This window comes from Monodon monoceros, unplaced genomic scaffold, assembly GCF_005190385.1.
Source record: "Monodon monoceros isolate NGI ecotype Baffin Bay Population unplaced genomic scaffold, NGI_Narwhal_1 Super_Scaffold_20, whole genome shotgun sequence".
NCBI lineage: Eukaryota > Metazoa > Chordata > Mammalia > Artiodactyla > Monodontidae > Monodon > Monodon monoceros.
This window is the reverse complement of record NW_021703777.1, coordinates 27,094,762-27,120,611: the sequence shown is the minus strand read 5'-3', so window position 1 is coordinate 27,120,611 and position 25,850 is coordinate 27,094,762. Positions and strand designations below refer to the sequence as shown.

The following is a 25,850-nucleotide window of genomic DNA, read 5'->3' as shown; positions in this document are numbered from 1 at the left end:
AATATGCCCCTGACCCTCACCCCAAATCTATTAGTGTGTATGGCTTTGAGAACCATAGATGTTCTTTTTCCTGTTAGTAAAAATGAGAGAGGTTTTGCTGCAAAACCAGTTAAATCTGTAGGAAGGTGGCATTCCTTCCTTTGATCTCATGACACAGAAATACTTGGTTGTTCCGCTAACTCTTGGTGTGTTCCTCCCCTGGCAGGAGAAGGGGAGAAGTCGTGCAGATAAAGGGGATGAAGAAAATAGGAAAGCATGATTAGGAGGAGAGTGGCAAGAGAAATGGCCTATGAAAGAAAGAGAATGGGGTGGATGCTCTTATTGTCCTGTGGTTTGTTTTTTTTTTTGTTTTTTGCGGTACGCGGACCTCTCACTGTTGTGGCCTCTCCCGTTGCAGAGCACAGGCTCCGGACGCGCAGGCTCAGTGGCCATGGTTCACGGGCCCAGCCGCTCCGCGGCATGTGGGATCTTCCCGGACCGGGGCACGAACCCGTGTCCCCTGCATCGGCAGGCGGACTCTCAACCACTGCGCCAGCAGGGAAGCCCTGTCCTGTGGGTTTAAACCAGTAATTACATTTGGCCTGGAACAGAAAAATACATGTTTTCATATAACCTCAATATATCCTCTCTAATATTTACTGCCAAGACCTAAAATTTCAAGACATGACACTGAGCATTTCTAAAATGACAGAATTCTCACTTTACATCTTTCCAGTGAAATGTTATGGTTGAAAAAGCTCCCCATCAGTCTTTTAAATTAAAGGTTTATTTATTTATTTATTTTTTGCGGTACGCGGGCCTCTCACTGTTGTGGCCTCTCCCGTTGCGGAGCACAGGCTCCGGACGCGCAGGCTCAGTGGCCATGGCTCACGGGGCCAGCCGCTCTGCGGCATGTGGGATCTTCCCGGACCGGGGCACGAACCCGTGTCCCCTGCATCGGCAAGTGGACTCTCAACCACTGCGCCACGAGGGAAGCCCCCCATCAGTTTTTTGTTCTACTCCAGATGGAAAAAAAAAAAAAAAAAGACGTTGTCCCAATGACCCATCTCCAAGTCTAAAGAATCTATAATTTGAACACAGTTGAGAAAGATAGTGATCAAAGTACCAGGAGAATCCCATGCATCTCATCATTTTACTGGGGGATGCAGAAGCGGTGTCTGTCATTCCCAGCCGGCCCTCATTCTACCACACTGGCAGTTTGTCCAAAGGGTATGTAGCAGACCAGGTCGGCCTCAGGAGACAGAGCAAACCAAAAAGCAAGTCGGGCCATGTTTCAGGACCTTTTTGAATCTTGAGACCCCATTGGGAATTTTCCACAATTTTTATAGGGTCCCACCAGACGCTTCCTGCTTGCTGTCCAGCTTATAATTCTGGATAGGAAGCAGGTCCTTCCCATTGCACAACTCCTGGGGGAACAATTCATGGGGAATCTATAGCATTCTTTCCCCCGGCAGTGCCAGGAGAAAGTGGCTGCTAAGATGCTGCTAGTAATTAAGGACTTGGCACCTGGGGGCAGCTGCTAAGCATATACTGTTACTATAACATCCAGGTAGAACAAGTGAAATTCTTCTAGGCTCACGTGGGACTGGGAGACATTCACAGTCATATTAATACACACCACACACACACACACACACACACCCTGCAACTGTGGCTGGCAGGTGAGGAATGAATTGTGTCTGGGCCACAAGGGAACATGTGTTCCCAAGCCAAAAGGCCATTAACTCCATGTTAATTTAGTAAGGTGGTAGGTAGTGATAAGACCCCTAATTTATGTTCATGGATGCTTTGGGTAATGGAAACATGCTCATTAAGTATCTTTGGCCAGAGATTTTCCTGTGTAATTAGCACACATCTTAATTATACACTTGGATTTGAAGCTGGTGCTAATCTTAAAGTATTAAAAAACAAATTAGATAAAGAGAAAAGGATTAAAAGAGAGACTGCATAGCACAGAGGTTAAGAGTGTGGGCTCTGAGCCATGGCCCAGTTCAAAAACTAGCCCTGGTGTTTACCAGCCCTGCAACCTTGAAGAAGTACTTCCTGTCTCTGTGCATCTGTAAAATGGAAATAACATTGCCTAATCGTAGGGTCATGGTGAGCATTGGAAGGCTTAAGACCACTAGAAATTGTTTTGAACTGTGCTTGGCACATAAGTGCTCCATAAATTGAGCTTATTATTATTTTAGTTGTGGCATTTTCAGAGTAATAACTCTGCAGGTGGATCATTACACAGTAGAAATTTTGAAAAGGAATAATAACAATTCAGAAATTTTATCCTAAAATGTCAAACTTGCCTACGTTTCCTACACAGAAGTAAATTAATAATTTACTTTTAATTTAATTTATTAATAATTTACATTTACATATGTAATAGTTTGTTAAAATGTGTTACAGTTTGAAAATGAAGTGTCAACAAACATTTATTGAGTACCCATAAGGGTCATGGAAAGTGATGTTATAGGAGCACATCAGACATTAGCAACTTTCAGGGGCTTTAATTTTAGAAGGCGGCGTGTGTTAGAAAGAGTATAACATTTTCAAGCATTTTAGAAGGGCTGCTTTGGGTAATATGATTGTTCTGTAACTGTACTCTTTTAGAAAAAGATGCAGGATGAATACACTTGGCTGAAGAATCTGCACACTGAAAATGTTTATTTTCTTGAACTATTTAAGGAACTATAAATAAATACTCAATTCCAGCGTCCCTCATATATTCATAAAATTACAACATAAAATTAAATGTAACTGAAATGCTAAACATAATATTGATAATCTGCTCAATCAGTTGTGCTACAGGCCACAGCCTTGTGTATCAGTGCTAGAGAAAATATTAAGCATTCTTCTTCATGATATTTCATAGCATTGGCCTTAAATCAGCCATGAGAATAGACACAGCGTTACAGACCAAAGACCTAAAACAAGTATGAATTTTATAATTAACTTGCAAGCAAATAGCATTTTTAATAAAATTTGAGAATATCACCCTTGTCTGTTTCTCATCAATCAAATGATGGTTATCATAAGATGTAGTCTTATAAAGGATAAGGACATTTTAATGAACGGGAATAGTTTTAATATCTGCAAAATTATGTGAAAGAATGGAGGTAGCATTGAAGCACTATTTCAGATCTTAGTAATAATTTTCAACATTGTTTTTAGTTTTCTTACCTGTTGAGTCCTCTGTGAGATAGGAGAGGGAAACACTATCATTCTCATTTTTCGGATGAATCAGTTGAGGCTTAGAGACAAGTTTATGTGACACAGAGGCAGTTAGTCCCAAGTATCTGATTCCCCAAATGACTAATCTGTGCTATCGAGGATCTTCTCAAACTCTTACAGATACAGTCATCCATTGGCCAGCATTGGGGATTATCTGCATGTTTGATTCTTTTCTTCTCCTTCTCTGTTTTGCCTAGTTTTTGAGGCATTTAGTGATTATTTTTTTCTTTGGTTCGTTCACTCATTCATTCATCAGAAGCATCTTGGACCCCTACTGTATGCTCAGCACTGCTGAGCAGTACTTTGTCCGCCACTCCCCATTAGCATACTACATGAATAGGATACATCCGCTTTTCATTCAGACAGTTCTAAAACTCAGGTTTTTCTGCCTCTTGCACTGAAGGAGACAGTCCATGAGAAATGAAATGATCTGAGATAATTGAAAATTTTTAATTGTTTTGCTAATTTCAAACTTCTTAAAGATAGGAATTGTATCTTGTTCATCTCTTAAGCCCGATTCCAGTATTTTATGAATGTGTGGCAGGTATGTCTGTTGTTGGATAGGGGCTTGTCTTTTATCTGAATCAGTGTTTCTGTGATGCAAGTGGTAAATGTAATATTAATGGCCATACTTACAAGCATGAATGGTTATTTTGAAAATCAAATTAATCGGTGTGGCATAGCCCTACTCTGTGTTAAATTCGTATCCTGTAAGTTTCTCACACATGTTAGAGCTAAGTTGGAGGTGTCTGGTACTTCAAGAATTTTAAAATAAATTCCTCAATAGAATGGAAAACCTTACAATTGCAAAGTAAATTATTACCATAGCTCTAAGCTCAGTTTGGCACATCTGAGCTTTCTCTATCCTTTATCCATTTATTCATTCATTCACCCATCTTCCTCATTATCTATCCATCTCCCCATTAACCCCACCCACCTGCCATCCATTCCCCAGTCCTCACATCTACCTCCCAATTCTCCCTTCCACCTCCCCAGTCTTTCTTTCCCCGTATCTATTGTAAGAACCCTCAAGAGAGATGTGAATGAAAAGCAGTTGCTGTTACACTATTTACAGTAGCCAAGACATAGAAACAACCTAAATGTCCATCGATAGATGAATAGATAAAAACGTGGTACATATATACAATGGAATATTACTCAGCTATAAAAACAAATGAAATAATGCCATTTGCAGCAACATGGATGGACCTAGAGGTTATCATACTAAACAAAGTAAGTCAGAAAGAGAAAGACAAATACCATATGATATCACTTATATGTAGAATCTAAAATGCAACACAGATGAACCTGTCTATGAAACAGAAGCAGACTCACAGACATAGAGAACAGACTTGTGGTTGCCGACGGGGAGGGGGGATAGGGGAGGGAAGGATTGGGAGTTTGGAGTTAGCAGATGCAGACTATTGTATATAGGATGGATAAACCACAAGGTCTTACTGTTTAGCATAGGGAACTATATTCAATATCCTGTGATAAACCATAATGGAAAAGAATATGAAAAAATATATATATATGTATAACTGAGTCACTGCTGTACAGCAGAAATTAATACAACATTGTAAATCAACTATACTTCAATAAAATTTGTTTAAAAGCAGTTGCTATTAAAGTTAATACTGATTCTTTGGTTTTATGATGAACACACTATTTATTGTCCAAAATGTGGTACTTTTAGGAGTAAACAGGGCACTTACTAATAAGCATGCTGGGAAACAAGCATAAACCAGGACTGTTCTGGGTAAATCAGAATATGGTCACTTGTAATACATTCTACTAAAATTCTAAAGTGGTATTCTTGTACCGTATTGTGATATCTTTTAGTTATAGGCTATATGACATGTGAAATGTTTATTTATAGTAAAAATATAGAGTAGGAGAGATTTTTAAGGATTGTGTAATGGTATAACTCACACCTGAATTTTTTAATAGCATTAATTCCTGTACGTTTACTGGTTAGTGCCCCAATTTGGAATCATCCAGATATTTCATTTCTTCCCTTCTGTTGCCTTTTTTTTGGGGTTGATTAGCTCCCACTCATTCAGTGGAAATCGGTAAGTCACTTTGTGTAAGCATAGCATTTACCAAGGTGCCATGGGGGCTGTAAAAGAAGAGGAACACCCAGTCTTTACGCCTCAGCAGTTCACAGTATAGCCGGGGACATCGGTGGGTCTAACAGCATTTGCACAAAATAACTACTCTGAGTAAGCAAGTGGTTGCACATGGACCACAGCAGGAAGAGTAAGTGGTAGAGAAGCACCAAAGAGGAATAAGTAAAGGGCCAGAGAACGCTAATTAGAGGGAGCAGAGACAGCACTAAGATAATAAGCTCAATCGGGCGAGTCTAGCCCTTGTTGCCAACTCTTCGGTGGGTAGTAGGTGGGAATTATTGGCTTATATAAGATTTAGTTGAGGCATATGTAACTTATTAGCATCTGAAATAATTTATCCTTCCTCTGAGCTCTTAACTCTATTTTACATATACTAGCTGTGTAGTCTTGGACAGATTTCTTGACCCTTCTGGTCTGCTTCCTCTTTATAGAATGAGAATCGTAATAGTACCTAGTCATAAAATTGTTAAAGTGGTTAATTTATAAAAAGCATTTAGGACAGTGTCTGGTATCAGAAAAATATTGAAAAGGGGCTGTTCCTACTAGTATAACAAGACATCCTTAGAGGAAAAGTACGCTTTAATCAATATAAGTCAATATTTGCTTGCAATTTACCTCATGTAAGGTATGCCAAACATAATCTTTTTTTAATTCCTTTTTTTTGGTGTGGTGCCACTTACTGATTTATTTATTTAATTCCAGTTTTCCTGAGATAATAATTGGCCTACAGCACTGTATTAAAGTGTACAGCATAATGATTTGACTTACATACGATATGAAATGATTATCCCAATCAGATTAGTGAACGTTCGGCATCTCATATGGATACAAAATGAAAGAAATATAATTTTTTTTCTTGTAATGCAAACTCTTAAGATTTACTCTTAACATTTGTATATAACATACAGAAGTGTTGTGCTTTAGATGGTATTTATCATGCCAAACATAATCTTAATTTGCCCTGTTTATAATTTTTTTTTTTTTACAGCTCGAAAGTCCAAGAAGTTGGGGAAGTTAAAAGGGATTCACGAGGAACAGTCACAGCAGCCTCCACCTCCCCCCCCACAGAGCCCAGAGGAAGGAACTACGTACATCGCTCCTGCGCAAGAGCCGTCCGTCAACTCAGCGCTGGTTCCTCAACTCTCCACAATTTCCCGAGCGCTCACACCTTCCCCTTCCATGGTCCTTGAAACCATCGAACCCGAGATTGTGTATGCAGGCTATGACAACTCCAAACCAGATACAGCCGAAAATCTGCTCTCCACCCTAAACCGCTTAGCAGGCAAACAGATGATCCAAGTCGTGAAGTGGGCGAAGGTAATTCCAGGTAGGATGGCCTCGCGTTTCAGGGTCTGCATCCTGAACTAGGCACGTCAGGGCAACAGAGCGTACCGTATGCAACAGTGCGATTGAGTTTGCTTTCTGTTCGATCCCGACAGCCAGTTTTTTACTCGATGTCAAATGAATCAAGTGTGTAGAAGAAAAATCTGGTGAATATGCTCATTTCTCTTGAGAAGTTAGAGTTAAGGGTTCTATTGTTAATAGAACAATAGAACATTGTTCTATTGTTCTGTTAATAGAACATACCCATTTCTTATGTTGAGGATTGAAATGGAAAGTTTCATTCCAGTAATATTAATAAGGCAAAACACATTCTAGTTGCCAAAGCAAGAATTGAGCCCATTATTAGCAGCTCGTAGCCAGGGCTACTCTAAGCCCTAGACCAGGTAAATCAAGACATATATACACTACTATATATAAAATAGATAACTAATAAGGACCTGCTGTATAGCACAGGGAACTCTACTCAATACTCTGTAATGGCCTATATGGGAAAAGAATCTAAAAAAGAGTGGAGGGCCTCCCTGGTGGCACAGTGTTTGAGAGTCTGCCTGCCGATGCGGGGGACGCGGGTTCGTGCCCCGGTCCGGGAAGATCCCACATGCCGCGGAGCGGCTGGGCCCGTGAGCCATGGCCGCTGAGCCTGCGCGTCCGGAGCCTGTGCTCCGCAACGGGAGAGGCCACAGCAGTGAGAGGCCTGCGTACCGAAGAAAACAAATAAAATAAAAAAAATAAAAAAGAGTGGATATATGTATATGTATAACTGATTCACTTTGCTGTACAGCAGAAACCAACACAATATTATAAATCAACGATACTCCAATAAAAATTAATTTAAAAAAAAAGACCTCTCAGATAGGCTGTAGGGGCCTCTGAAAGAGTCTTTCTGAAAATATCTTACCTCCATAACCCTTTAATTTGTCCTTGAAATTCCTACTTTAGTCAGTTTTATGCTGTAGCATTTTATTAATAAGGATCCTATTAATCTACAGAAACATTGCTCAGAATTGTGATCACATTGTCCCAGTTCATTAATCCAAAGCAGTTTCTTAGATGCCCTGTGGTCAACCAGCAGCCGTAAGACAAAAGTCTGGGGAAAGCCCTGATGACTGACTCTTTGAAGGGGAGCTTGCCCAGGTGAAACTATATACAAACAGAAGAATACCCTGGTGCCCCTGGGAGTACAGAGGGTGAGAAAAGAAACAAAAGAAGGGCCTGAGGCCCAGAAAGGAAGACTGTGGGTAAGGCAGGACAGCATCAAGGATGCTTATTCTGCCTCAGAAGTCTGTTGAAGTCTGGCATTATCCCAGCCTAGGGGAAGCTAGGAATAAGACTTTTTCAATTACTGCAAACTCATGTAAAGTAAAATCTTCCACCAGTATTGCAGATATGCAAGAGTCGATGTCATGAAATTATCTTTTATCTTTTATTTTGAAGTTATTCATTGTGAGTAGGATGAAGCAAGTGGTACAGGTGAATACAAATTCTTTCAGTCTAACTAAGGGTTGTAGACCACTGTCCACAGTGAAACTCCCAGAACATCTTAGTTTTTTTTGCCTTGGCAGTTTACCCTCATTGACAGTTTAAGGTGAATTTAACATGAAATGTTGAACAGGACCAGGTCCACGATAGGTGCTCTGTAAATAACTGTGGAATTGATTTGAGTCAATGAGAGTAAGGGGGCAGTTTGGGGTTGACTTACGAAGCTTCTTCCTGGAATGTTCTTAAATGCTAAGTGTATTTTTGTGATGAATTGTTCTCTTCTTCAGGATTTAAAAACCTGCCTCTCGAGGACCAAATTACCCTCATCCAGTATTCTTGGATGTGTCTGTCATCATTTGCCTTGAGCTGGAGATCGTACAAACATACGAACAGCCAATTTCTCTATTTTGCACCAGACCTAGTCTTTAATGAGTAAGTACCTATTAATTAGCCTTCATAAAATAAACCGAAGAGTTATTCGCTATGCTCTTTTATGATTTCTAAACAGATGTACCTTTGTGAAAGAATCCACTGATACGTTTTTTAAGAGTTTAAAAGCTATCATTTGAGAACTTAAAAATGACTTTTTTACAAAATTATAATGCACGTGTCTGAGTATATATAGATCAGTGTATATAGATCTCACATGATAGTATGTGGAAATTGTCCCAAAGAGTGATGATCCAGTTGGCTCCCAAAACTTGATTGGTACAAGCCACAATTAATAGAAAACAATCTCTTCTGGTATCTACTCCAGTTGGGAAGCCTGTCTGATTTCTAGGAAATGTGAATGTATAACGTGCCGGGTTTTGAGCCCAGTCATATAATGATTCTTTTGTTAATAGTATACATCTGCTCAGTGTGTTTTCATGACAATCATAATTACCCTTCTTTGTGATCATAAGAGAAGCCAAACTGTTATTCTGTAGTGAAACATTTTTAGGTTTATGATGCATTTTAAAAAGATTGAAAGAATAGTACTAGATTTTTCTTTGGCCGTGAATTCCTCCCTATGTGAAGTTTACATTTTAATATTGTTTGCATTCTACATTAGCACATTTCGTGCATGTTTATATCCAGCCATGCTTCTTTGTAATTGTTGGGTCAAGAAACAGATAAATTAAAAAGGAACATTTGAATGATGATAGTAACCACAGCCATATTCTAACAGATGGCTGTCTCTCAAGATATGAAAATAGGGGTTTTTCAATAGGGAAGGAAGCAGATGAGAAATGGATTGGTGATAAAAAGAGAGAAAAGGGACGTGAAAGATTCAAAGTGGACATGTAGTGCCAAAATACCTAAATTGTACCGGTAGTAGTTGCCCTGAGAGTATCACTTCATCCAAATATGGTGGATCTGGGAGGCAGCTTTAGCCCAAGATAAATTAGGAGCATCAGTTGTTGGTTCTTGGGGTGACCGTTCTTTGGGCAATTAGTCAGAACAAATAATTCTACTAGTGCATAAATTTTCATGCTTCAGAAGCATGAAGTGAGGCCAAACAACTGACAGGCACATTTTAATTTACTTGTTTTCCTGAATAATCAGCTGATATTATTAAATAGTAAGACTGTTTTCAAAAATGCTCTATAAACCGAAAGGAAAACATATTTGGATTCCCTGGTGGTCCAGTGGTTAGGACTCTGCACTTCCACTGCCGGGGGCCTGGGTTCGACCCCTGGTCAGGGAACTGACAGATCTGCAAGCTGCTCAGTGTGGCCAAAAAAAAAAAAAAACGAAAGCATATTAAGGAGGTTCTTTGTTTTAAGAGGACATGTGGGTAAATACGAATCTCTATTGGTGCCATCCAGAGTGTCTCCTTTAGATTTTGTTTTAATAGAAGATTCATTTAACCTTATTCAGTGAATCTGTTGATTCTTTGTAATAAAATATGTATAATATAAAATTTTCCACTTTAACCATTTTTAGTGCACAATCAGTAGCATTAATTGCACTGACATTGTTGCACCACCATCATCACTATCCATCTCCAGTACTTTTTTCATCATCCCAAACAGGAGCTCTGGACTAGTTAAGCAGTTACTCGACATCCTCCTTTCCCCCAAAGCCCTGATAACCTCTGGTCTATGAATTTGCCTATTCTAGATATTTCATATAAACGGAACCATATAATATGTGTCCATTTTTTGTCTGACTGATTTCACTTAGCGTAATGTTTTCAAGGTTCATCTTTATTGTAGCATGTATCAGAATTTCATTTCATGGCTGAATAATATTCCATTGTACGTATGTATAGAATTGACCTCATTGTTTGCAGATTCTATAGTTGTGCATTGACCTTCTGGCACATTTATTTGTAACCCCAAAGTCAGTATTTGCAGCACAGAGAGGCCGTAAGTTTGAGGTACACAGCATGTACATTTCAGCTGAGACTCTGCCTTCTTGTTTCAGCTCTCATAGTGTAAACAAGTGTCTTTTCCATGGTCTATTTAGTGCCATGTTTTTTGCATTGTTGTGCTTTTTGCTGGTGATTTCACTGGTTAAAATGACCCACAAGCAGAGTGCCAGAGCGCTGTCTAGTGTTCCTAAGTGCAAGAAGGCTTTGATGTGCCTTAGGGAAAAAATACAGGTGTTATACATAAGCTTCTTTCAGGCATGAATGACAGTGCTGTTGGCTGTGAGTTCAATGTTAATGAATCAATAATATACGTTAATAAGGTGTCTTACAGAAATACACATAAAACAAGATTATGTATAGGTCAACTGATGAAAATGTTATGATCAGTGTCTACTACAACTTTATAGAATATAATTACCGTACTTATTTTTACCAAGTAAAGAGAATTGATCACATTTTGTTTATCCATTCACGGATACATGGGTCGTTCCTGCCTTTGGCTATCGCGGTTAATGCTGCTATAGACATTTGCATATGAGTATCTGAGTCCTGATTTCATTGCTTTCGGGTATACACCTAGCAGTGGAATTGCTGGGCATATGGTTATTCTACATGGAACTTTTGAGGAACCACTGAACTGTCTTCCTCAGCAGTTGCACAATCTTACATTCCCGCCCTCAGTGTCCAAATTAAACAGAGCAGCAAGAGTTCCAATTTCACCACATCCTTGCTGACACTCGTTTTCTGGGTTTTTGGGTTTGTTTTTTGCTTTTTTTAATAGCTATACTAGTGGGTATGAAGTATTGGGGTGTTCTTTGGTTTGTTCTCCTTGAAATATATTTGTCGTATAACATTGTGTAAATTTAAGGTATACAACATGTTATATGACACATTTATATGTAATATGATTGCCATTGCAGCAGTAGTTAGCACCTCTGTTGCATTACATAATTATCATTTCTTTTTCTGGGTGGGAATAACTAAGATCTTGTCTTTTGGCCAGTTTATTTATTATAATATGGTATTGCTGTCTGTATTCACTGTACGGTGATTTAGATCTCCAGGACTTACTTGTCTACCGGTTGCAACTTTGTCCCCTGAAGCAACATCCCTCCTCTTCCCCCATCCCCCGGCAGCCACCACCGTTCTATTCTCTGTTTGCTCAAGCTTGGCTCCTTTAGATTCCACATATAAGTGATATCATCCAGTATTTGTCTTTCTCTGCCTGACTTATCTCATAGTAGGTGTGAAGTACTGTCAGTGTGGTTGTGATGTACACTCCCCTAATGACTACGGAGGTTGTGCATCTTTTCATAGACTTTTTGGCCATTTGTATATCTTCTTTGGAGAAATATCCATTCAAGTCCTTTGCCCATTTTTAATTAGGTGGTTTGTCTTTTGTTCCTGAGTTGTAGGAGTTCTTTATGTATTCTGGATGGTAAACTCTTATCAGATATATGATATGTATGTTTCTCCCATTCTGTGGGTTGTCATTTCACTCTCTTGATAGTGTCCTTTGATGTACTTTTAAAATTAAAGTTTTTAATTTTAATGAAGTTCAGTTCATCTATTTTTTGTCATTGTTTGCTATGCTTTTGGTGTCATCTATTAATTTTTAATTGTGTGTAAACATCCAGGTGTACAGGTTTCAAAGTCCAAAATTGTAAGAATCCTTTTTCACAAATGAAACTTAGGGGGAAGCACCTTATATCTGAAGCCTGTACACCTTCAAAATTAATGTCATTGAAAAAAATTAATTTTGAAAATTGTCTTTGAAAATTAATGTCATCGAAGGCTTTTAGAAGTAAATAAGAAACCAAAAAAAAAGGTCATATAATAAGCTTTATGCATGTCTATTCTAGAAAATATTAATAGATATAAAATGGAAACAAAAAAAATTGCTTTCTAATGTTACAAGTAGTTAAATAGTATGATATTATATAATTGTTACAGTGAACATTTACGGTACACGGGCCTCTCACTGTTGTAGCCTCTCCCGTTGCGGAGCACAGGCTCAGCGGCCATGGCTCACGGGTCCAGCCACTCCACAGCATATGGGATCCTCCTGGACCAGGGTACGAACCCATGTCCCCTGCATCGGCAGGTGGACTCTCAACCACTGTGCCACCAGGGAAGCCCTAGAGTGAACATTTTGTTCCCTATTCTTAAAACTTTTGACCTCAACCCCAACCTAGGCTTAAGTTTTCTCTCAACTAGAAAGAACAGGGCAGAGCTGTGTTTTTCAAAGGGGGAGGGAGGACCTACTCCCAGGAAACATTTGGAAATGACATAAAGCCTTTTGGTCAAATCCCCAAAATTGCCTGTACCTCAGACCCTTTGACAAAGGGAAGGAAACTGTCTGGCATTTTGTGCAAGGGAGTAATGCATGCTGTTCAACTGAGGATAGAATGCACTGGTGGAACCCTTCCTTGTTTTCCCACCCACCCTCAACTGTCTTGGACCCCCTCTCACCTGCATTGGCAGATCTTTTTAAGCATCTGTATCCTTCCCTTGTTTGATTGGCACCTCCTCCTTGAAATCACAGACTCTGTCTTAATCATTTTTTAATTTCCAGCCCGTGGCATTGTGTCCAGGACATAGCAGTTACTCCATAAATATTTGGTGAATAAATGAATTATTGAGCAAATGAACCAAACAACCTATTAGTCAGTCTAGAGGGGGTTTTCTAGGTTATCATTGCTAGTTACAAGGGTGAAGCTTATGATCAAGAAGTGTGATGTGGGGAAGCGTTTTCACCAACAGAGACGTTGCTATATTTAAAATGGTGAAGAAAACTTGAATAGTTGATCATGCGTGTTTGCCTTCAACTGTGAAATGGATTTGAAAGTTCCCAAAGATGTTATCCTTCAGCTGTGTACCAGATTCATTAGAGTTGGAGGAAAGATGCGAAGTAGAGAATAATTAAGGAAAACATTCTTTCTAAGTTTTTATTAAACATTGGGGTGAAGATATGAGTTAATACTTTAAATTAGAATAGAACTTTTCTTATTATGAACTTAAAACTTTTCAAATATGTATTAAATGATTCATTATTCAATTTCACCTTGAAACAGCTTATCATATGTGGCTCCAGATCACTGCAAGTATTCAAATGTCTTATCAATTTCAATACACGTATTAAAACTTCCACTTAAGCCTGAAATGAAATTTCTTCAATTTTTAAAAAATTTCTGAAATGAAGGTTCAGTATTACGCTCTTTTAAGTGTCAGCCAATATTTTAGAATTAAAAGCATATATATTATTAATTTTATTGAAGTATAGTTGATTTACAATGTTGTGTTAATTTCTGCTGTACAGCAGTGACTCAGTCATGCATAACATATATATTCTTTTTCATATTCTTTTCTCTTATAGTTTATCACAGGATATTGAATATAGTGCCCTGTGCTATACAGTAGGACCTTGTGGTTTACCCATACTATGTATAATAGTTTGCATCTGCTAACCCCAAACTCCCGGTCCTTCCCTCCCCCATCCAGCCTCCCCCTTGGCAACCACCAGTCTGTTCTCTATGTCTGTGAGTCTGTTTCTGCTTCGTAGAAAGGTTCGTTTGTGTTGTATTTTAGATTTCACATATAAATGATATCATATGGTATTTGTCTTTCTCTGTCCAACTTATTTCACTTAGTATGATAATTTCTAGGTCCATCCATGTTGCTGCAATTGGCATTATTTCATTCTTTTTAATTGCTGAGTAATATAGAATTAAAAGTATATTTAAAAGCATGTTTATATTGTTTCAAGTCAGAGCCCAATAAAAAAATGTATTTTCGATGATCTTTCACTGCCTTTGTGGTTCTGAACCTTTGATTATTTCGGTTCAGAGACTGTTGGTGAGAGAGAGAGCTTAAGTCTTAGTGCCACTTTCTGAGTCCCTCGGGTGAGTGCTGAGTGTGACTCCTGGGAGGGCAGTGTTTGCCCAGCTCATCAGTGAGGGGAGGGGAGCTCAGCCCACACTGCCCTCTATGCTCAGTGCTGGCTGTGTGATGGCAGCACCAGTAGAAAACCATAGGACTTAGTTATCAGTCATTTCAGGCCATGTTTCCATGGAGCGATGCCCGTCCCTGTTGTGTCCCCACTGGGGACCACGGTGCTGCCATAGCCCAGCTGTCCTTAGTGAGTGGCTCTCCCCAAGGCCAGTCTGCCAACAGGACAGTCTCCTTAAGGTCCCTCTGCACCTAAGGCCCTAAAGTTCCAGTAGTCTTGGCTCACTCGTGCTGTGTGTTCCAGGCCATGTCCCTTTTGCAGGGATCAGAGTGTCCCCACAGGGACCCAGGGGTTGGCACGCCCCGCCCTCGCCTCCTGAGGGGGCTGGTTGATATTCCTGAGCCACAGGAGATGACTTCTTTGCCTGGACCCTTGGCTCCAGCAGGGTTAGGACAAGGGGCAGAGGTGCTGATGAGAGAGCCAGAGGGTGGGATGAGCCTGGTTCAGCATCACCTGCACTGGCTCCATCTGCTTTCCCCCATCTGTCCCCAGCCTCTCTTTCCCTCCTCTGTTCCCTTGCTGCTGCTTTCGGATAGGATTTCTTACTTCCCTCCGCTTACGGGGACACTGAACTGTGTAGTTTCTGTGTTTCTAGTCTCTGACCGCCTCCCTTTCCCTCTCCCCTCCCTACTGTCTCACTTCCTTCCCCCCCCGCCCCCTCTCTTTCCTTCCTCCTCTCCTCTCTTTTTCTGTGTCTGTCCCTCTCTCTCACACACACATACACACGTACCCCTACACCTCTTTTCCTGCCACTGAAAAATCAGCAGCCTTCTGAGATTTGCATTGTTTTGCTTTCTTGTTTACTTCTGGGTCAATTTAAGGGAGTAAACTATAAAAGAAAAGAAGTCCTCTTTCTGTCTCCACTGGACCCTCCAACACCCCAGGCCCTGTACCAGCAGCTGGAGGGCCAAGGTGTTTAGCAGAAGGGGCTGAGCACTTGGCTTTCTGGGCAGGACTCAGAGCCCCCCCTTTAGATGGTGCACGAGCTGCCTGTCTCATCACACTTCCCACACCCCCTGCCCTTGTGCCCTTCGTCATCCATGCCCGGCCCCTGTAGATGGCTGAGTTTGAGACTCCTGAATAAAGAAAAACAATGTCACAAATAGAGAACGGTCATTCCTTGTCTGCAAGGGACAGAAGCATCGCAGAATGGAACTCTCTTTCTTTTGCACAAAACTAGGTATAAAGGACATCTTGCCACCTGAAGGAGGCCAGGCAGAGGGAACTGCAGGAGAGGGTGCAGTGGGGTCTGAGGAGGTTTTGTAAGTGACAAACAAGAAATAATTAGTTATATATGAGGGCAGAGAAAATGTAGGTACAGTCCCAAAACAGGAGGTGTTTCTTTTTCTTCTCTTTTTTTCTAACGATTATCTTGGGTTTTTTTTTTTATTATTATTTTTGGCTGCGTCGGGTCTTAGTTGCGGCACGCAGGCTCTCTAGTTGAGGCGTGCGGGCTTAGCTGCCCCACAGCATGTGGGATCTTAGTTCCCCAACCAGAGATCAAACCCGCGTCCCCTGCTTTGAAAGGTGGATTCTTTACCACTGGACCACCAGGGAAGTCCCCCTTTTTCTTCTTTTTTCAACAATATTTCTTCCCCTTTATCAACCTAGCATGATGATGAGAAGTAGAGTTGGGAATTAAAAGTTACTTCCAGATATGTCAGCAGAGGAGGTGAGGGGAGGGAAGTTCTTTTTTTTTACCTGTTTTTTTTTTTTTTTTTTTTTTCTTTTCTTTTTGTGCGGTACACGGGCCTCTCACTGTTGTGGCCTCTCCCGTTGCGGAGCACAGGCTCAGCGGCCATGGCTTACGGGCCCAGCTGCTCCGCGGCATGTGGGATCCTCCCAGACTGGGGCACGAACCCCTGTCCCCTGCATCAGCAGGCGGACTCTCAACCGCTGCGCCACCAGGGAAGCCCGGGGAGGGAAGTTCTTGAAGGAATGGGTAAGCTGCTCACATCAAGAAAAGTTCATCGCAGGGAATTATATTCAATATCCCGTAATGGATAAGAATATGAAACCATAATGGAAAAGAGTATGAAAAAAATAGAAATATATGTATAACTGAATCCCTTTGCTGTGCAGCAGAAACTAACACAACATTGTAAATCAACTCTACTCAAATTAAAAAAAGAGAAGTTCCTGAGAGGAGCTGCAAGGGACAGGGACCTCCCTTACCTGAGAAAAATGAGTGCGCTAAGGAGAGCAGTCTTAATTTAAAGCTAGAATCGCAGGTAGATATTCTTACTCACTCCTTGTCCTGTCTTGTTTTTCCCCATCCACGCCTCTCATTTTGGACCACCCTGGGGAGGAGGAGATAAGTGATGTTCACTCAGTGTGTTCATTCGACAGATATTTCTTGAGTGACTTAAATACACTAAGCACTGTTCTAGGCACCAGGAATTCAACAGTGAGCAAAGCATGGGGCTCCCGCTCTAGTGGCAGGTGGGGGGTGTCATGGGAAAAGTGAAGGCAGCGTCATGACGAAATCCCACCTGCCGTATCTCCAGAGAATATGACTCAGGTAATATACCATCATCCTCATATAGGACCACAAAAAAGTGGTACTGAAAATAGTAAGGGGCAGTTTGAAGGAATTCTCTCAGAGGATTTGCTAGCGCCCTTGGTTAGCCCCACTGATGACCTTTTGGTGCTTTTAAGGGTCTAAGGTCATTCCTGACTCAGGCCCTTCACACTTGCTGTTCGCTCTGTGAAGGAGGATGGTGCGTTCTCACCTTGTCGCTCAGAGTATTGCTATTCAGACAGATTTTGCCCGACCGCCAGACCTAGGGTATATACCCTCCCTGACCACCTTGCCCAATCCCTCCCATCATATCACATGTGTATTTTCTCTGTAGCAGGTCCCCTGACCCCATAACGTAGGCTCAGGGAGGGGAGGAAGCTGGCCTGTGTGGTACACCTTTGCATGGCCAGCACCTAGGATACTGTCTGGCATTAGTAAGTACTTGATGAATTAATTAATTTTATTTTTTTTCTGTTTCTTTAAAATTTTTACTGGAGTATAGTTGATTTGCAATATTGTGTTAGTTTCAGGGGTACAGCAAAGTGAGTCAGTTCTACATATACATATGTCCACTCTTTCTTAGGTTCTTTCCCATATAGGCCATTACAGAGTACTGAGTAGAGTTCCCTGTGCTATACTGTAGGTTCTAATTAGTTATGCTTAACAGGGAGGGAAAGGGGAGGGATAAATTAGGAGATTGGGATTGACATATACACACTACTGTATATAAAATAGAGCTAATTAATTTTAAAATGCTATTTTCAGCATTATTTCCCCGCATAAACTCTATGCCAACCAAATTAACCTTCCTCTTCCCTTTGTCCTGTCTTTCCACTGCTGTGCCTTTGCTCCTAACATTTTCCTTTCCCCTCCCCCAAGCCCAACCCAAAGGATTCTTCCTCTCCAATCACTTCTCTTACCATGAAAGTCAATAGTGAGTTGTTCCCCCAAAACTGTTTTTATCTGTGTCAATTTTTTCTATATCAGTCCTTTGGTACTTTCTATGTTTTACTGTGTGTGTGTGTGTGTGTGTGTGTGTGTGTGTGTGTGTGTGTATTTACACATACATTTTTACTCCAGATATACTGTAAACTCCTAGAATTCAGGAAGTATTTTAAATTTTTTCCTTAATGTCTAGCAAAATGCTTTCTACATAATTGGCACTCAGTGATGATTTTGGGGGTTGGTAATGAGCCTTCTTTCCAGTACAAGGGTCAGAAGCAAGATTTTTGATGTGGGTTGACCCTGCAGTGCTTTTAAGGCTCGGCCTGTAAACTTGATGAAAAGGATTTCCCTTTCAAGGTTGACTTCAAGAGCACTGCTGTAGGTTAATATTTCTTGCGTGGCATTTCTTGTAGTGTACTTGAGAAATTTCCTAAGTAGTTAATGAAGCTGGGTAATTGCCAGTATAGTACGAAATTAAAGCAAAACAAATAGGAGACTGCAAATGGAATGAACTGTTTAAGCTATTTATAACTATACTGGAATCACAGAATAGTGGTGATGCAAGAAATATGTCCCAGCTTTACTCTGGCTAACTAGAGGGAGCTATTTTTCGTTTCGAGTAAAAGTCAAAACCAGTTTAAGATCATATGTTATGTTTAAAAGGCTTAGTGTGGCTAATATTAGCATGTTGTTCTTCAGTTCAGTTAATGTGCTCAAGGACTTTGGTCTCTTCAGGTAAAAATACTCTTCAATACAAAATAAACTCACTGGAATATAATTCTTTATTGAAAAACTGATAGAGAAAAATTAGTCTTGATTCAGTGATTATGTTGCAAGATGGGGCAGGTGGCAAGGAATGCATTAACCAACTAACACACTAAGGAGGGCTCCAGGCTTCCCCCCTTGACACATACCATAAGACACAAAGATGGTAGCTTTTTTTTTTTGGCTGTGTTGGGTCTTCGTTGCTGCGCATGGGCTTTCTCTAGTTGCGGCAAGCAGGGGCTACTCTTCATTGCGGTGTGTGGGCTTCTCATTGCAGTGGCTTCTCTCGTTGCGGAGCACAGGCTCTAGGCGCGCGGGCTTCAGTAGCTGTGACTCGCAGGCTCAGTAGTTGTGGCTTGTGGGCTGTAGAGTGCAGGCTCAGTAGTTGGCGCATGGGCTTAGTTGCTCCGTGGCATGTGGGATCTTTCCGGACCAGGGCTCAAACCCATGTCCCCTGCATTGGCAGGCAGATTCTTAACCACTGCACCACTAGGGAAGCTCCGGAGATGGTAGCTTTTTTTTTTTTTTTTTTACATCTTTATTGGAGTATAATTGCTTTACAATGGTGTGTTAGTTTCTGCTTTATAACAAAGTGAATCAGATATACATATACATATGTTCCCATATCTCTACCCTCTTGCGTCTCCCTCCCTCCCACCCTCCCTATCCCACCCCTCTAGGTGGTCACAAAGCACCGAGCTGATCTCCCTGTGCTATGCAGCTGCTTCCCACTAGCTATCTATTTTACGTTTGGTAGTGTATATATGTCCATGCCACTCTCTCACTTTGTCCCAGCTTACCCTTCCCCCTCCCCGTGTCCTCAAGTCCATTCTCTAGTAGGTCTGTGTCTTTATTCCTGTCTTACCCCTAGGTTCTTCATGACATTTTTTTTTCTTAAATTTCATATATGTGTGTTAGCATATGGTATAGCTTTGACAGTGCCCCTCTGGATTGAAGGAGGAGAACATACCTGCTGTGTCTTGATATATAAAGTATTTTCTGAACTTGTGTCTTTAGATACTTCTAAAACCCAAACTAGGTCACATGATTATCCATTTTTATTGTATCACACATGAGAGATGATTTTGGTTTTATGTCCCTCACTTCCACTGATGAAACCCTAAGCTAATTTAATAAGGTTGTGTTTTGGGCAGGCTCTGAAGTGGTTATTTAATTTTTCTTAAGTTCTGAGATTGATACTTTTCTGAAAGAAACAAGTGGAGAAGGGAGAGAAACCAAAAAAAGAAGGTCATACGTGGAGACCCTCCACCTCCTTATTTAAAACTCATCTGTGTATCTGGGTCATTAGCACTGCAGCAGGAATGTCGCCCCAGTCAACGTACACAGTGATGGGTGTTGCAAGCTTTGTTCTAGCTGGACCCATCTTCTGTGCCCGTCCCCCTTGGAACAGACACTGCCTCAATAGAATCAATGGAATGAGTAGTTTATAAACTCCTAACTCCCGTTCTGCTACAGGCATGGTGTCCCTCTCTGTCTTAGGCACCTCAGGCTGCTATAACAAAACCCCATAGATGGGGTGGTTTAAACAGCAGACCCTTATTTCTCATAGTGCTAGAGGCTAGAAGTCCAAGATCAGGATGCCAGCATGGTCAGGTTCTGCTGAAGGCTTTCTTCCTGGCTTGCAGAGAGAAGGCTGCCTTCTCACTGGCCTCACATGGTGGAGAGAGTCAGCTCTAATGTCTCTCCTGCTTCTTGGAAGGGCACTAATCCTGTCATGGGGGCTCCACCCTCATGACCCTAAATGCCTCCCCAAAGCCCCACCTACTGATACCATCACATTGGGGGTTAGAGCATCAACATATGGGGGTGGGAGGAGACGAACATTCAGTCCATAACACTCCATTTACATGGAGACTAGAGTGCAAAAGTAATTAATAATCAAGTAGTTTACAGGGGTTATTTGAAGGATTATGGGCTTATGCTGAAAGCTGGTGAAAGGCATCATGCTGTACGCCATCTCCCACGCATTATCCTATTTCATCTTCACAGCTCTGTGACGTGGGAATTTATTACCCCTCTTTCAAAGACTAGGTGACAGAGGCTCAAAGTTTTGAGTCCCAGTGTCTCTCAGTCCAAAACTCAGAATTTTTCAACTACATCAAGGCTTATACCTTGACCATGGAACTTGATTTTTCAGGCAGTTAGGCCTAGTGGACCATTGGGTGGTTTCAGAGACTGTATGTATTTGGAAACTTTACTGACCAATCATGTATCATCTTTCATAAGAGTTACTCTCTAAAATGGGTGAGAATATGCCCAATGTATAAAGAACACAAATGGAAAATAAAATATTCTTAGAAAAACTGGAACTTTGGTTCAGAGTGTTACTTAGTCCTCCAAATCTGTTTCCTTCCTCTCTGATATCACAACAGTATTTCAGAGCTCCATTGTTGAAGACCAGGGGCTCAGTCCCTAACCTTGCTGATAAGTCCCTCAATGTTGTCAAGCGAATGAGTTAACTTCACTAGACCCTTGTCTCCCTTCTGCAGAAGGAGGGAACTGGATGAGATCAACAGTTCACAAACTTTTTGTTCTCAGGACCCCCTTTATGCTCTTAAAATCATCAAGGGTCCCAAAGAGCTTTTGTTTATGTAAATTATGGCTATTGGTATTTACTCGTATCAGAAATTAAGACAGAAATTTTTTAAAATATTGATTTATTGATTCATTTTAAAAGAAAATTAACCTATTACATATTACATAAATAGCAAGACAAAATAGCATAAACATTTTATGAAAAATAACTGTTTTTTTCAAAACAAAAAAAAAATTAGAAGAGTGGCATTGTTTTGCCTTTTTTTTGCAATTCCTTCAGTCTTACTTAAATGAAGACAGTTGCACTCTCTTATGTGCTTCTTACATCCAGCCAGTTGTGACTGGTTGTTTGGCCAAAGTGTAGGAAAAAGATTCAGCCTCACGCAGATGTATAGTTGGAGAAAGAACCTCTCGGAATCCTGGAAAGGGTCCTGGGGACACCCCCGCATCCTCAGACCACATTTGGAGGACCACTTGTCTAGGTGATGTTTAAAACCCAACCCAGACTCTGATTCTGCTTGGCTTTCAGGAAGCTTCACTCAAGGTCCAGATCTCTGTTTCCTCATTTAATTATCTACATTTCCCACACCGGAGAATCAAAGCTCAGTGGAACATCGTCTCTGTGCTTAAAGGGCTCTCCTTCTAGTAGCAGGATACTTATGGGGCCTGCCATGTGCCGTTAGCTCTACTTGATGCTTTTATATGAACCACTCATTTATAGACAATCGTATTTTAAGACAGGTACGATGACCATTGTCTTATAAATGATGCAGCTGCCTCAGGCAGACAGCAGTTCAGTGGATTATCCACGATCACATAGCAGTGGAGAGGTGAACCTCACGTGTGGGTCCAGGTCTTCCCTGAAAACTCCTGCTGTTTTCATTACATCACATGTCTCCTCTTGTCTACAAAGTAGTGGAGAAGGAAGGGTCTCAGAGGTCCCTTCCAACCTCTTACAGTTTATGATTCTGTAGTTCTGCTTTACCAGTCACATAACTTATAGCTGTGAGAACTTGTGGTTAGCGTGAGGTCGACTGAGAAGGAGGGGGAGGGACTTCCCTGGTGGTCCAGTGGTTAGGACTCCACGCTCCCACTGCAGGGACGCAGGTTCAATCCCTGGTCGTGGAACTAAGATCCCACAAGCCGTGAGGTACAGCCAAAAGAAAAAAAAAGGACGAGAACAATATTACAAAGACTATCCCAGTCACTTCCCCTAAAGTGAAAAGTAAATCTCTTTACTCTTATCATTTAGCCAAAAAAATGAACAACAACTGGTGTTTCGCTAGTCGGGAGGAAGTATTGAGAATGTCTGCATTGTGCAAGGCTCTGTGGTGGCCATTGTAAGGGAACCACAGTGACAGTCACAGTTTCCGTTCTCCAGAATTCTGTCATGTGGTTGGTGAATTGAGATGTGGACACATGTGGAGAATAGGGAGCCCTCCTACACTGTTGGTGGGGATGTAAATCGGGGCAGCCACCATAGAGAACAGAATAGAGGTTTCTGAAAAAACTAAAAATAGGAGGGGCGGGCTCCTGGCCCCGTGTGCTCCCCACCACCCAGCACCTGCAACAGCCGCAGCGCGATGGCCCTGGAGCCAAGAAGGGCATTTTAGAGCCTCTGGATAGCGGGGAGGGTGTGCTTGGAGACGGCAGCTTTCGCATAACTCTGGAGAAGAGGGGCTACGTGAAGGCCGGGCTCTAGACTCCAGAAGCCGTAGTAGAACATCCAAATGCAGTTCGTCAGCTTCACGTGGAATTCTTGAGAGCGGGATAGAATGTCACGCGGACTTTCACCTTTTCTGCCAGTGAGGACAATATGGAAAGCCAGTGGGAAGCTGTAAACGCCGCTGCCTGTGACCTTACCAGAGAAGCAGCCGGCAGAGGTGATGCTTTGGTCGCAGGGGGGATCTGCCAGACATCGTTGTACAAACACCACAAGGATGAAGCTAGAATTTAAAAACTTTTTCGACTACAGCTAGAGGTTTTTGCCAGGAAAAATGTGGACTTCTGGATTGCAGACTACTTTGAACATGCTGAAGAAGCTGTGTGGGCTGTGGAAGTCTTAAAAGAATCCAGAAAACCCGTGGCAGCCATCGTGTGCATAGGCCCAGAGAGAGACATGCATGGTGTAATACCTGGAGAATGTGGTGGAAGCTGGTGAAGGCGGGGGCTTCAGTCGTTGGCGTGAACTGCCGATTTGGGCCCTGGACCAGCCTGAAGACAAGGAGACTCATGAAGGAAGGCCTACGGGCTACAGGGCTGAAAGCACACTTGATGGTGCAGTCCCTGGGGTTCCACATGCCCGACTGAGGCAAAAGAGGGTTTGTGGATCTCCTCGAATATCCCTTCGCACTGGAGCCCAGAGTTGCAACCAGATGGGATATTCAAAAATACACCAGAGAGGCCTACAACCTGGGGGTCAGGTACATAAGGCGGGTGCTGTGGATTTGAGCCCTCCCACATCAGGGCGATAGCAGAGGAGCTGGCCCTGGAAGGGGGATTTTTGCCTCCGTCTTCTGACAAACGTGGCAGCTGGGGAAGTGGTCTCAGCACACACACCAAACCCCGGGTTAGAGCCAGGGCCAGATGAGAGTGTCGGGAGAATCTGCTGCCGACTTCGGGCAGACCTTTCTGTCCTTCAGTGTCAAAGCCAGACGCCTAAGGAGTCATGAAAGAAAACACTGAAATAGCAGAATGGAAAGAAATCCCCCTCAAGCCCCATCTGGAACCCTTCCTCGCCTCTGTCCACAGCCCACCCTGATGTCTCCAGCGGCTGAACAGCTAATGTGCTGTCAGTTCAACATAGGATGCGTATCGCATCCCTGCTGTGCTTAAGCTCCGAGCGGGATGCTGGGGGGAGATGCAAAGCTGATGAGGAAGGGCTTCTCGTCCTCCAGGTACTTACTGTCCGGTGATGCTGCAGGACGTGCTTTTGAAGGGCATCAAGAATAGTGAAACTTGTCTTTAGAGTGAATTTGAGATTTTAGAATAACCAGAAGTCGGTGAGCAACAAACCCAGTGATTAATTCAGGTGTCTAAATTAGGTACAGAAGGACGATAGAGCAGCATTCTAAACTAAAATTAGAGTAATGAGTCTGCCTTTCTTAAACGATTTGTATAATGACTCCAAAGGCGATCCCAAAGGAGAAGATGCAAAAATGTTTTAGGATTTTTTGAAATAATCATATAACCTTCCAGAGTGATTACTTTCAAAGATGATTTTACTTAAAGGTGTTAGGTCCCAGAATTTTTTAAATGTGTCTTTATAATCACAAATAGCTAGATTATAAACTACTGAGGACAAGGACAATGTGATATGCTTATATTTTTTCTTAAAGTATTTAGCATTATGCCATACTAATAGATGCTCAATGAAATACTTAATGTTGATTGTTTGAAATAAGTAAAAAGAGATAAACAATTTTGGAAGACCTTTTTAAAAGTCCGAGTTCAAATCTATCTTGGTCTAATATTTTCTTGACTTATGTTTGAGCTATTTGCTATGTGCCAATTTCTCTCCATTTTTCAAAACAATGCATCCATTTGTAACAATTAATAAAATTAAAAATAATCTACCTTTAAAAAAAAAACTAAAACTAGAGCTACCATATGATCCTGCAATCCCACTCCTGGACATATGTCCAGACAAAAACATGATTTGAAAAGATACATGCACCTCTATGTTCATAGCAGCACTATTACAATAGCCAAGACATGGAAACAACCTAAGTGTCCATTGACAGATGAATGGATAAAGAAGATGTGGAACTCAGCCATAAAAAAGGATGAAATCATGTCATTTGCAGCAACATGGATGGACCTAGCGATTATCATACCAAGTGAAAGACAAATATCATACAATGATGTCACTTATACATGGAATATGAAAAAGTGATGCAAATGAACTTATTTACAAAAGAAAAATAGACTCACAGATATAGAAAACAAACTTATGGTTATCAAAGGAGAAAGGGGAGAGGGATAAATTAAGAGTTTGGGATTAACAGATACACACTACTATATACAAAATAGATCAACAACAGTGTCCTACTGTATAGCACAGGGAACTATATTCAACATCTGGTAATAACCTATAGTGAAAAAGAATAGATATATATGTATAACTGAATCACTTTGCTGTACACCTGAAGCTAATACAACGTTGTAAATCAACTCTACTTCAACAAAAAGTTATTTGTTTGGGGGGAAAAAAGACGGAGACACATGAATAGGGCTTTGAGAGATGAAGAAATGACAAAGGAGTTTTTCCTAAGATGGGTGCTCCAGGAGTGTAAGGACAAAATAACTCCTCAAGGAAAGCTGCTGACAGAACCATCAAGCTTTGAAGGCTGTGCCAGCCTCTAAAGGAGGGTTAGAATCGGGCCGGACAGAGTACAGAGGTGGCGTGTGCAGTCCAGACCTGAGAAACCATCCAGAGCAGGAAAGGTGATCAGTCTCTGAGTGCAGAGTTGAAGTGATGGAAGCACAGGACCTGAAGCACTGCGGCTCACCCTCCAGAGT

At 41.5% G+C, this 25,850-nt stretch overlaps 1 protein-coding gene and 1 pseudogene across 1 annotated transcript in view; both read left to right on the top strand.

Moving 5' to 3' along the window:
• Window positions 1–25,850, top strand: part of NR3C2 (nuclear receptor subfamily 3 group C member 2) — a 377,064-nt gene that overhangs the window by 296,193 nt on the left and 55,021 nt on the right. The window contains exons 5-6 of the mRNA XM_029235941.1: window positions 6,340–6,678; window positions 8,462–8,606. Of these exons, the coding sequence (XP_029091774.1) occupies window positions 6,340–6,678; window positions 8,462–8,606 (484 nt within the window). The remainder of the gene's footprint in view (window positions 1–6,339; window positions 6,679–8,461; window positions 8,607–25,850) is intronic.
• LOC114903005 lies at window positions 22,097–23,991 on the top strand (annotated as a pseudogene).